The 13,106-nt window shown below is 53.7% G+C and overlaps 1 protein-coding gene across 1 annotated transcript in view; it reads right to left on the bottom strand.

Moving 5' to 3' along the window:
* Positions 1-13,106, bottom strand: part of ITGB5 (integrin subunit beta 5) — a 141,256-nt gene that overhangs the window by 80,036 nt on the left and 48,114 nt on the right. The window contains exon 5 of the mRNA XM_075556310.1: positions 9,673-9,841. Coding sequence (XP_075412425.1) covers positions 9,673-9,841 — 169 coding nt within the window. The remainder of the gene's footprint in view (positions 1-9,672; positions 9,842-13,106) is intronic.

The following is a 13,106-nucleotide window of genomic DNA, read 5'->3' as shown; positions in this document are numbered from 1 at the left end:
AGAATCAATTTTAAAATACTTTCTTTTTCTGTTATTAGATCTCCATTTTCCCCAACTTCCCCCACCATACTCTCGAGGAAACTTTAATCCTCTAGTCACCCACCCTGGATTTTATATACCGATCAACAGACACACATACAAAACAGGAGCGGCTGGGGGTTTCAAACTGTTGACTCTGCGGTGAGCAGCCTAGTGCATAACCACTACGCTGTCAGGCATGTTGCTGGGTAGAAAAAGATGGACGTAGAGGAGCTAAGTATCCCTTGAAGTTTGGTAGAAAACTCAGAGTTTATCCAATTCAGTCTCTTACCCAGGACAAAGACTTGGCACCCAAAGCACGCAGGCCCGGTGTCGCAGAGCACAGTTGTGGCCTCCCCTAGTGCTCCCTTCCACAGGTAGAAAATGCTCACCTGGCACCCAAACCTGCTTCCCTTGGAATGGCCAGAACAGGGCTTCCCTCCCTGCTCCAGGTCTCTGAGATGAGGCAGGCATTCCTCTCTGGGTATCTCACTTCTAGGTCAATCTTTAGCCAACCTTCAGAGGATGTGGTTTCTAATGCCCCGAACCATCCGTGCAGTCCCCTTGGTTGGCAACATCAGCTCCAGAGGCGACCGCTCCCCAGGAGTGGTCTGACAGCGCAGAGGAGAGCAGGCTAGGAGTGCAGCCCTCCTGGGCTCAGCATTAGCCTGGAACACACATGCTGTGCTTGGCAGCTGGATCTCCCAACTGGCTCCTATTAAGGCTGCGCGCCCCCGGATCCATTTCATATGACTGTGTTTGCACACGTGGGCCACAGCACAGCCTCGCGAATGAAAAGGGTGGACTCGGGGACATGCCTGAGGGGCCTGGGGTGTGGGTAGTGTGTGTGTGTGGGGGGGGGGGGGAGTCTGACACTCTAACAGGGATCAGAGACGCTGATGTCACTCTCAGGTGTCAGAAAATACCGGTGGGCCTCTCCCACCGAGTTGTCACCACTGAGTGATGAGGCGGTGGAGGCTACCGAGCCCCCACAGGGAGGCATTAACCCGGGAGGCGTAGGGGGCCCTTCACACTGTTTTACGAGAGGTGCAGACCACCGTCATCTGTGGCATCCATGAAGCTGGCAAAGCCCGACACAGTTGGGTGCCAGGTGAATGACTGACAACAGAGCTTGCCTTGTTGGACGTCCACCTATGGGTTCTTGCCCCATCTGCACACTGGCCAGGCTGCACAACGTTGACTGGATGCCTGGGTCAGTAACAGGCCCCAAGCTGACCTTTGAATGCTGACCCCCAAATGTGATGAGCCCAAGTATGTCAAGGTCGCAGCGGCTCCCTGTGATGAACACTAATCACCCTGGTTCAGGGTGAGGATGACAAGAACAGGGGCGTGGGGTCTGTGACACTGACGGGCTGGGGAACCATAGAGTGGTCAGTCACTGTTTTGTGGCTCGAGAGGACTATGTCATGGCCCAAAATCTCAGGCCAAGGAAGCCTTTGAAGAACAGGTTGAATGTAATAAGTGAACAAGTAAAAATCTTGGCTCTCAAAAAAAAAAAGGTGAAGGAAGACGTCAGACAGTGTAAGATATGACAAAATAACTATTTATAAATTATCAAGGGTTCATGAGGGAAGAGGGAAGTGGGGAGGAAGGGGGCAAATGAGGGGCTGATGCCAGGGGCTTAAGTGGAGAGCAAATGTTTTGAGAATGATGAGGACAATGAATATGCAAATGTGCTTTACACAATTGATGTATGTATGGATTGTGATAAGAGTTGTATGAGCCCCTAATAAAATGATTTTTTTAAAAGGAAGAAAGAAAGAAAAGAAACAGAGGTGAGGTCTGCCTGTAGGAACATGGGTTGGCGTGGCTGATCTGGGCTTGCTGGTACAGAGAACGCTTACAATATGCTCTCTGAGGGAGTCTAAGAACACAGACATGGTCTCAACAAGGGCAGGACCATTTGCTTTATGTGACAAGGTCTGTGGAGCTGAGGGTCAGTCTTCCCACGGAGCTCGAGTCAGTTAATGAAAATGAACAGTCATCTGAGGGAGAGGATCCTCAGGCCAGGTGTCAACACCAGCCACGTGCGCCCTCGACTGCTAGAAATTACACATACACACACACACACACGCGCGTAACTCCCCATCTGAAAAACTCTCTCGCAACACCCTTGGTTGAAAGCCAGCCCGGTGAATACAAGACACCCGCTGGGTTATGAACGAAAAGGCTGATACCGTCGTTTCCATTTTATGGCGAAGGAAGCCAAAGGGCACAGAGAAACCTGCTGCACCAAAGGACAGCGCTGTCAGCACTCCAACCTTCCAGGAAGTACTAGTGGCCTCCCTGGAAAATCCCAAGGGCTGTCTGAGTCATAGTATTGCGACTTCTGACAAACTGCAACCTTTCAGCCCCAAGACAAGCAGCACAGGTAATCATCTTCCACCAGCAGTCAGTCCAGTCCAGTTCCACAGCTGCCGGACACTGGGTCATGTGGGGAATGGCGATGGTCCCTTGGGCTAAAACTTGGCTCTCTTTGGAGTCCCGGATGGTGCAGTTAATATACTAGGCTGCTAACCAAAAGGCCAATGGTTTGAGTCCACCTGGAAGCCCAGAGGAAAATCCTTCTGAAGATCAGCCAGGGAAGAAGACTCCCATGAAGCCCAGTCTTAGACTGACAACCATGGGGGTCTCCATGAATCCAAGTTGGCTGGAATGCACCTGGTTTTTCTCTCTTGGGAAGCATGCACTTCCCACTCTTCTGCTCCTTGGTGACTTCAGGGAGAAAGGCGGGGCGCCGTAAAGAGTGAACAGTCTCGAACAGTCACGGGGGCAGTTCTCCCCTGCCCTCTAGGGTCGCTCTGAGTTGGCATCGACAAAATGGCCATGAGATTGTGACTTCAAAAGACAGCACACACTCTAGCAGAAGGCGAAGCACCCCGGCGGTGGAGGCAGGCGTGCGGATCCAGTTTCTCTCTCTGGCTCTCTTTCTAGCTCCAACACCTCAGGAAGTCACTCCCCTCCCCAGGCTCCTCTCCTAGTCAAAAGGAAACAGTAAACCACCTTCAAAGGCACGAGTGAATAAGCCCCATTTAATGCCTGTCACAGAGCCTGGCTCCCCAAAAAGCATGGGGATAATCGATAGCATTGTTGGCATCAGACCTCACCGGCCACAGGGGAGGTAGAGAGACCAAGGTGGCCCCTGGAGGGGTTGGAAGCCTGTGGCTGGTTGTGCAGGCTCTGGGTTCTAAGGAGCTGGTCTGTCTGAGGCCTGGCATCCGTCTTCAAGTGAGGGTGATGGTCACAGAGACGGGAGGTGGGACCTACGGCACTTCAAAGGGCTCATGGGAAAGGTGCATTCTTTGGAAGTCCCCTTGTGTGTCTGCCACAGCACCTAAAGAGCCCCTGAGAGCACACAGTCAGGACGTCTGGGCATTGACCTTCAGACAAGCACCTAGAGAGGGGCGGGGAGGAGGGAAGGTTGGAGGGGAGTGGGCCTGACAGCCAGCAGGCAGTCCCCACAAGCCCACAATGGGTCAGAGCGTGGGGACCGAGTTCCTGACCTGCAGCACAGCACAGGAGTCACATGCAGCCTGCATCATGCTGACATGCCAGTCCTTTAGATCAATAAACAGCTCAATAAATGAGTTCCCTGTTTTCCCTGCTTCCACCAGACTTTGCGATGAAAACATTCAGAACACCAACAGAACCATCAACAACTCCGTCCCGCGGCTAACCTGAGTGTCCAAGTGAAGTGTGTCTTTTCCTTGGGGAGAAGGCATCGAGCCGAGCACCCAAACCCAGCACTGGACTCTAGGGAGAGGGCTGGTGTGAACGGAAGGCAAGCTGGGGAGGAGGCGAGGCTCAACCACAAAGTGTTCTCCATCTCTTTGAAGGAGGAAACGGTTAACTTTCAATCATGCCATGGGATCTGATCTAATGTTTACACGCAGGTTGTTTCATGTACATTCATGCAAGTTCAAAGCAAATGCTTTTGATTAAAGACTTCTTTTTTCATCTCTCTCAGTTGGAAAGTTCTGGCCAGGAACCGTACATCTGCTTTAGTGGATGTGCAGGGAGCTCTCAGCCCATGAAGGGACCATGGAAGGATGGACGGCTTGGAATCCGGGAGGCCTGGGGATTGCTCAAGATCCCAAAGCCCAAAGGCATCCATCAATGAGTAAAGCATGTTGGTTTATTCCCAGGAGGGGCCAGGCAGTGAGCCCAGGGCTGGAATACACGGAGCTGAGAAGACAGAAGCTTGCCTCCAGGAAGCCTCCCATCTCAAAGCAGAGGTAGCCGTCACTCAGGAAGTATCCCCAACTCAAAACAGGACCCCCAGATAGATGTGGCCCGGGACCTGGTGCCCAGGGCTCTGCCCTAGACAAAGGGCCAGGTCGGCAGGCATCCTCCTTGTCCAGCCATTGTACAATGAACCTGGGGTCTGAAACAGAAGTTGGCAGGAATCAGGCCAGAAAGGATACAGGGAGAAATATGCCAAGCAGAGGAAATGATGTGTGCAAAGGGTCTCGCATAAGTCGGAATGAAGACTGGGGTTACTGTGGCTGGAATACAGAGGTCAAGAGGCGGGGCTGGCAGGGGGCTGAGCCAGAACCACCCCTCTTTCCCTTCCTCTCTTTGCCAAATGGAATCTCAACCAGCTACGAACCCCTCACTTGAGAAGCAGGCCCTGGAAGTGCAGCGCCGTGGGGGATCTGCAGTTTGTAATCCTTGACAGCCTGTCCACGGGGCTGGGGGGCTTTCTGCTTCAGCAGAGTCACAGGCCCCCAAGCCCCTGGAGCAGTCCTGCTCTGTCCTACGGGGTCACTGAGAGGGGAACTGGACCCCAGAGCAGAGGGTGGGGTTTCTCAGGTTTTCACTTGAAATGCCCCACCTCTGCCTGGCTGGTCATCATTCTGTGGGGCTTCTGTGTCGCTGTGGAGCTAGACGCCACGGCACTGGTGTTTCGAACACCAGCAGGGCCGTCCAATGGGAATACGTTTCAGTGGAACTTTCAGCACAAGAGAAACCGGGGATCCGCTTCTGAAAATCAACCAGCGACCACCCTGCGGATCTCAGTGCTGACCACCACTGACTTTGGACACATCCCACGAGACGGGCCAGGGAGCACTTGGGCAACACAGCACGGGTCAGCATGCTGTTCTGTTGTGCTCGGACCCCATGAGTCAGAGCTGATGCAGAGCCAGGGGCCACAACTGGAAACACTGCCGTTGAGCATCAGGTGTGGAGACACAGACTCAGCCATCAGAAGCGCAGATAATGCCCCCACAGTCATCTGTCAAGCAAGCAGCCATGTCCAATGCAGGGCAAGAGCCATGCATGCATGACTGTTTCCACTAGAGCAGGGATTCAAACAGGGACGGTACTCTGCCCCGGGGGCCCTGGGACAACGGGGGTGGGCTGCAGAAGCAGATACCTATACTTTACCCTGGAGGACGGGCTACAGTACAGAGGTTTTTCATTGCCAGGATAGAGTGGGTGAATTTAAAAAAATTTTTTCTGGAAAGGAGGTGGTAAGTTCAAATAGGTTTGGAAGCCCATGGACTAGCGGAAAGAAACGCTAATTCTCAAAGTGTCTCACTGAATGTGCTGACTGTCACTCAGCCAGTTCCCACCAGTTCAGAGCAGCTGTCCCACAGCCCAGTCCACAGGCAGAGAGCAGAGCCAGGAAGCCGGGGCCAGGGAGTGGAAGGGTCACACCTAGAGGCCAAAGCAGCCGCCGACTCAACATGCGCATTTGCCAACATAGGCAAACCTTGTTCCTCTGACCACAACTCTGAGTGGGCAGGGCTGCACACCCTCACCCCCCATCGTGGCCGGCCACAGGGACCCTCAGGGAAACACTGGACAAGGATCTGGCAGCTGCAGAACAAGCAGGAAGGGACTGCCAGGCCCAGACGTTGGGATGTCATCTTCTAGCAGAAGCAGCTTGTCCACGCTGAGACAGACAGACAAGCCAGGAAGCTGGAGGAGACCTTTGAGACAGGACGGGGCCATGGCTGCCTTTTGCAAGGACTTCACACTCAACCTCCTGACCCACAACCTACTGGGGATTGAACTGCTTCCTGGGGATTCTGAGACTGTCCATTTTAGTGGGAGCAGATAAATAGCCTTATCTTTCTCCCTCGGAGGGTCCGACATACACCCCAAGATGCTACCACCACTTCCTAAGTTTCTCCACCCAGGCTAGAGGAAAAGAAACTAAACCGCACATGTCTGAGGTCCGAAAGAACCCAGCACAAGTCAACAGGTACCAAATGAACACTGCGAGAGGCTGGGGCAGGGAGGGCGTGGGGCGAGCCTCTCTGAGTGGTGCCTGATGTCAACAGCTGGACAATTTGGCACGCTTTACGGTATCCACAGCGGCACTGCTGGACCGAGGCTCAGAGCCAAAACACAAACAGCCCTGACGGTGAGCAAGGGCATGGGCTGGGACCAAGCCCTCTGTGAGAAGTAGCACTAGCCACAGAGCTGGAAGGCATCCCAGAGATCCTCTTGCGCTCGCTGGAGGAGCACGCAGAGGCCCAGAGAGGACAAGTGGCCCCACAGGAAGCTGAAGAGGTGGCTAACAGCTTAAGGCTCCTCGTGTCACACTGCTTGGATGTTGCTTCCCACAGCACCCGACATCGGCTAATGGAAAGGGCGTGCGTGGGCTTCCGAATTCGACAGACCTGCTTCTCCTCCCCACTACCAGTCAATGCAATCCGGCACCGACACACTGTAAGATTATTGTGAATGTGAGAGACTGTACACACGTCTGGTACACAGGTGGTGGCGGGGCCATGGTGGTTGTCACTGTAAGCTGCTCTCAAGTCAGCCTTGGTCCCTGGCGACCTGTGCACAATGGAGCTCAAGGCTGCCCAGCCCTGGACCACCGCCGGGACCAGCTGTGGATCTGACCATTGTGATCCACAGGGCTTTCCCTGGCTGATTAGTGGCTCACAGAGGCTCATTCTTGTCTATGTTTGTCTGGAAGCTCCACTGAAACCCGGTCAGCGTCACACAGCCTCCCAGGGCCTCCCAGCTGGTGGCCGTGCAAGGGCTGCTTTCGCTGAGAATGGAGCCCTCCGACAAGGAGAGGGGCCTTCCACCAGAGTCACCGGTGCCTCGTGTCCAGCCAGGGCAGCCCGTCTCTTCCTTCTGGGGGGGGATGGGGGACACTGCATGTGCATTCCTGCAGAAAGGCTCCCACTCTGAGGTCGCCCCTAGAACTAGCGTCCACCGCCGGGACCGTGGCCCCGTCCCTTTAGGTTGGGATGCTCCTCCACTAATGCCAAAGTCGTTTTAGTCACCGAGTGTTTGCTTCAAGACCTAACGCCTCCTTTTTTTGAAGGGAGACACAGAGCTTGAAAAAGCGAACACGCCGGGCAGCATTAGCCCCGCAGGATTAAAACGCATCCATCTGCCTAGAGGACACGAAGGGTAACTGCTTGGGTGCTAGAAGCCGAGGCAGACGGGGAGATGCCCTGAGCTGCACAGATCCAATGTTCTGGCCAACCAGAGCAAGCAGCCCAAAGACTCCTGGGAAGCCAGGGTGTGCCCAGCCAAGGTCAAATGCAAGAAACAGCTTTAACCTGAAAGCCACGAAGACCGGTCAAGGGATGACTGACACCCTGGAATGCACAGTTCCTGCCAGCCCCTCCCTCCTTTCTCACTCCCTGGATTGGCACACCCTGATTTCTACCTGCACAAACTCTGAATAGGCAACTTAGGGAACTCCCAGAGAGCCGTCTAAGCCAGCAGTTCCCAACCTGTGGGTTGCAACCCCTTTGGGGGTCGAACGACCCTTTCACAGGGCTTACCCGATTCCTAACAGTAGCAAAATGACAGTAATAAAGTAACACCTAAAATAATTTTATGGCTGGGGGGTCCCCACAACATGAGGAACTGTATGAAAGGGTCGCGGCATCAGGATGGTTGAGAAGCGCAGGTCTAAGCGGTGAGGAGGCAAACCAGCAGTCCGGTCAAGGCTCGGCACTAGATTTCAGGGTAAAGACAGAAAATTCAAGGCAGTGGGTTCTCTCTTCTGGACCAGGATTTCCCAAAGTGGGTGACAGCGCTTCCTGGGGGGCACTGGAATGACCCAGGGGGTCTGCAAAAGCAGATACCTACACTTTATCCAAGACTACAGGCTCCAGCACAGACGGTTTTGATTGCCGGGGGTGGGGCGGCGCTGACTGTTTTTCTTTTTTTCTGAAATGGGGCTGATAGGCTAAGCAAGTTTGGAAATCCATGTTCTAGCCTCGGCCAGGTACACGGCATTGGAACAAGTACCCGCGTAAGTGATGGGGATTCAACTGCCTCTCAAAGGCTCACAACTGGCGCCCCCACCAGGAGTGTCCGGATCAAGACCCCACACGGGAGCAGACAGCATTTTTCATTATTTGAGAACAGCTTTTCAGGGAACGACAAGCAGGCAGAAGAGGTTGGATTGCAAGTCAGTGGTCCCGTGACTACCCTGGACCCCAGACCCCACGACTTGATACTGCGTGCAGCCGGATGAGAACGATGCAGAACAAAGGCTCCCTGTGGCCAGCTCTCGGTGCCCGTCCCTCTCCAAGGGCAGAGGGCAGAGGAAGCAGAGCGTCCGGCCGGGCCCAATGTCAGTCCCAGGAGATCGCAGACCTGTCAACCCGGGACAATGACTTAGAAACAAACCAAACCTTTATCCCTCGAACTGTCAGTGAAAAGGGGTACTTGCCGACGCGACCTGGATTTGCTCGAAAGCCTGGGGCACAGGGTGGTCGTACTCGCAAACGAAACCACATCAGACCCGGGAGGGCAACGGCTCAACAAGGCGACTGGCGGGCACGGGGGTCGGGGCGGCATTTTCACGACAGTCTGAAACGTTTCACAATAATATATATGGGTGTATACATATATACACCCATGAAAGTCATCATAGAACATTTAGTTTAAAAAAAGAAAGAAAAATCGTGCATAATCCTGTCGGCAGAGACAACTGCGGATACCACGGAGGTCTACGTTATTTCTCTTCCGTCTCCTTACCTTCCCTCCCTCTTTCCTTCCCCCGTTTGGCGGAGGAAACAGAATCGTTCTGCACATGCTCCCCTCCCTCTCCAGCGACCTTCCCCAGGAAACAGTCTCCTATAGCAAGGCTGCAAGGGCTTTGTTTGCAGGGCTGGCCGTGCGCTTCCTGCATTCCCGCATCCCCGCACTCTGCTGCCACTGGAACCTCTCAGAGCACGAGTTCATTTCTGACCTCAGGCTCTGCCCTCCCTCTGGGGTCATAGGTCCCAGGCGTGCAGGAGAAAAGCAATCAGTAGGCGTGCACCCAGAGATGACAGCGCGATGCTCTCGGGCTCTGCGGGAGCCCCAGCAGAGTGATGCAGACATGAGCTTGAAGGTTGGTCCTAAGCAGATCACGAGACGGTACAAGTGGCTAGTCTAGTGCTCCACTTTTCCTTTCCCTCCCCTAGAAGGAGCTAAGGAACAACAACAACAACAAGCGCATCAACAGAGCCGTTGGCTGACTTCTGGCAAAGACGCGGCTGCGCAGACACAGCCACACCCTGAGACTGAGAGCACACTGGGGACGTGTCAGTGACGGCAGCCACAGGCTGAGGTGACCCAAGCCTGCCTCTTCCTGCAGGAAGCCACAGCGCCCTCACTGGGCCCAACACCCGGGGCAGGACCAGAATGGAAGGTTACCTTGCAGACGGCGGCCTGGAGTATGGCGTCAAAGCCCCCCTCGGGGGCATCTCGGTTCCGGGACACCCTCTGTTTCCGCACTTCCTCGTTGAAGCTGTCCACTCTGTCCGTAAGAGGCAGCAGATGGCGGAAACCAAAGGACGGGACACAGTTTGGAAATAACTTGTAACTGGAAAAAAAAGAAGAGGAGAGTCACTTCTTCACTGCCGTCTCTAGAAGGTGTGTCAGCAAGTCCTCGCAGAGGTCCTGGGATCCATTCAGAATGTGTGCAGCACCTACCACATGCCCCTGAGACACGGCTGCGGGAGCACGACACCGCCCCTGCTCTGCAAACATCCAGCGTCTGCTGCAGGCAAGACGCCACCCATCAGCTGTGAGTTGACTGCGACCCGAGTGACTGCAAGTATGTGACAGCAGTGAAATTGTGCTTCCCAAGGTTGTGGTGGTGAACCAGTCAGAAGCAGACTGCCAGACCTCTCTTCCAAGGAGCCTCTGAGTCCTTGAACCTCCAACCTTCCAGCTAGCAGCTGAGTCTGTTAAAGGTTTGATCCACATACATATATATCTATGCAAGACAGCATAGAGTAAGTGCTCAATGAATGGCTAGACACATGCATGATGGGGATAATGGTTTCTCCGGCATAGAGATAATGTTCTTTGGGGATCACAATCACAGTAGGCTGTAGTGTTTAGAGGAAGACATCACAAAAGAGTCCTGGTTGTGGGTGAAGGGCGACAACAGACAGTGTAAGACACAAAATAACAACAATGATATATAATTCATTAAGGATTCATGAGGGTGTGGAGTGTGGGGGGGGGAGGGAAAAGAGCTGATACCATGGGGTCAAGTAGAAAGAAAATGTTTTAGAAATGTTGATGGCAACATATATACCAGTGTGCTTAATACAATTGAATGATGGATTGCTATAAGATTTGTCAGAGCCCCAATAAAATTATTAATAAAAAATAGTCTGAAAGGGAAAATAAATGTTAAAATTAAAACAAATATGTAAATAATGAAATATTTCTATTTTAGGGGGAAAAAACAAAAGAGTCATGGTGGGGGCCCTGAGAGGTCTGTGGGACCAGAACTGTGGGTGCAGCCCAGGCAGAGTGGAGGAGAGAGGCTCTCCAGGGGCTGAAGAAGGGGGGCCTAGCTGAGGGCAGGGTGACACGTGGCTCACTGAACCAGGCATCTCAGGGCAGCTGTCCTGACGACCCCACACACACAGCAGACCCTGGATGGACCAGTCAGTGATGCCGTGCTACATGGGTAGAAATGAAGAGGCCCTCCTGGTTTCTGGAGCCGTGTAGAGACAGCAACTGCAAGCTACCCCAGCAGCAACCCTGGAGACTTGTTGAGAAGGGAGCACTGCACTTCAATAGTGGGTCATGGCCATGTCTTCCCCCTGAATTCCTGGGAGATTCCCCTCTGAGTCTGCAGAAAATCCTATTGTTGTTGGGTGGGTTGACACCTAGCTGCCCAGTAGGACATTGCAGACTCACTCCATAGGGTTTCTGAGACTGTAAATCATTAGAGAACCAAGCTGCCACATCTCTACCCACCCCCCCATGGAGAAGTGGAAGGCTCAAATGCCAATTGTTCAGTTATACAGCTGAGCGCTTAACCCCTGCGCCAGCAGTGTTCCCTGCAGTCTGAAGAGGGGATCCCACAAGTGACCCCACTCCTGGGGCAAAGATAGGACCCCTATCGATGACAGTCCTAGGGGTTTCCGCCTCATATGTCGGTGCTGGGATGTAGCCGATGGAATAGAGCGACTTGCCACTGTTACAGGATGAATGGTTCATCAGGAAAATGAGGAGGACAGAGGTGTTCCAGGCAGAGGGCTAAGCGAAGGCAAGAGTCCTGAGGCAGCTGGGGGCACAGAGAGCCCCTGGGCTGAGCAGACCAGGGAGGCTGCCGTCAGCAAGGGTGGAGAGCTGGCATTAAAGAAGCCACCTCTCTCGGAGATGAAAGGTGAAAAAGCAAGCACGAACTGAGGCCCACAGAAAGGCATTCATAGTCTAATCCAAGCGGTTTGCAGGGGGAAGGCAAACAGGCTGAACAACTGCTTGGCGGACCCTGCCTGCCAACGCTGCGTCAGTGCAAGTCAGGACAGGCTCCCCCTGTCCCTGCAAGAGCCAATCTTTGACTTGGTGCAAGAGACCATTCCATTTCTTTATGGGGGCCTACCGCCCCTGCTCCGTCCGCCAAAGTCGTAGCCACAGGGCTCTGCACATAATCCTGAGCACTTCCGTAAAGTCACCGCCCTCTCCAGATGGAGGGCAGCAGCTGGGAGCTTCCTGCACAGCCTCTCCAGGTGTCACGGTCCCTCCCTCTCCAACAGCTTCACAGACACCTTGTACGTACACAGACCAGACTGGGCTTACGCAACACCCCGGGCCACCCAAACTTTTCATTGCTGCATGGAAATTACACGTCCAGCTGGAGGAAGGGCTGAGGGGAGGCCCCGACTGCAGCTCCTTGACAAATGGACAGATGAGGAGGAAGCACGCATGCATGCCCATGACCCGCGTTTTCCCCCCTCCCAACCCCTAAGCTCTGTGGGCCACTCCCGTTCGTGATGTAGGGTTGCAGGTGTGTGTGAACCATCCCAGGCTGGATGGTCGCTGGGGAGAGGAGAACGGAAGAGCCATTGCTATGGAAGGAGAAAACCAGGAGAGCCGTGACTCGCTCAATGAAAGCTCGGGTGGGTTTGGTTTTGAACTTCTCTCCTTCTGCTCCGACAACAGTAGGTGGCTGACATGGTTTGATGGTGGAAAATTACAATGAAGTAATTGGGGATCAGAGCATGTGTTGGTTTATTACAGAAGGTTTATTATACCCCCCACCCCACCCCCATCGGTCATTTCGCAGAGGAAGGAAAATAAGTCTCTCATGCAGACCCTGCGAGTCTTGGTATTGGGCATTGATAAGATGGGGTCTCCACCACCTCCACTGAGCCAGTTCCGCCCCCTAGCAGTCCTCCAGGCAGAATAGAATGACTCCCTTGGGTTACTGAGCGTGTAACTGTTCAGCAACAGACAGCCTCTTCCTCCGCCTGCGGAGCAGCTGGTGGTCTTGAACCACAAGCCTTGCTGCTGGCAGCCTACTGGCCACCAGGCCTCCTTCAAGAGGTGGCCAGTGACTAGGTATTTAAGCACCTGGAAAAGCTAAGTAGCCTTAAGATGTTTGACCCGGGATTGGAGTGGGTGGGGGGTGTCAGGCAGGTATCTGGGGTCCTACAGACCTGCCCACCGTCACCCAAAGGGCCTTAGTTTAGGATCATGTACAGAGAATTACTAACTTTAGGTTATTCATCAGAAGCACACAAAATGAAATATACATGCTTAAAGGTCCTAAAGGAGGGTGTGCATCTAAGTCATGAGCCCAATTCTAAGACGCTAGAGGCAGGCAGGAAGAGAAAACGGTG

This window comes from Tenrec ecaudatus, chromosome 8, assembly GCF_050624435.1.
Source record: "Tenrec ecaudatus isolate mTenEca1 chromosome 8, mTenEca1.hap1, whole genome shotgun sequence".
Taxonomy (NCBI): Eukaryota; Metazoa; Chordata; class Mammalia; order Afrosoricida; family Tenrecidae; genus Tenrec; species Tenrec ecaudatus.
This window is presented reverse-complemented; position numbering and strand designations above follow the sequence as displayed.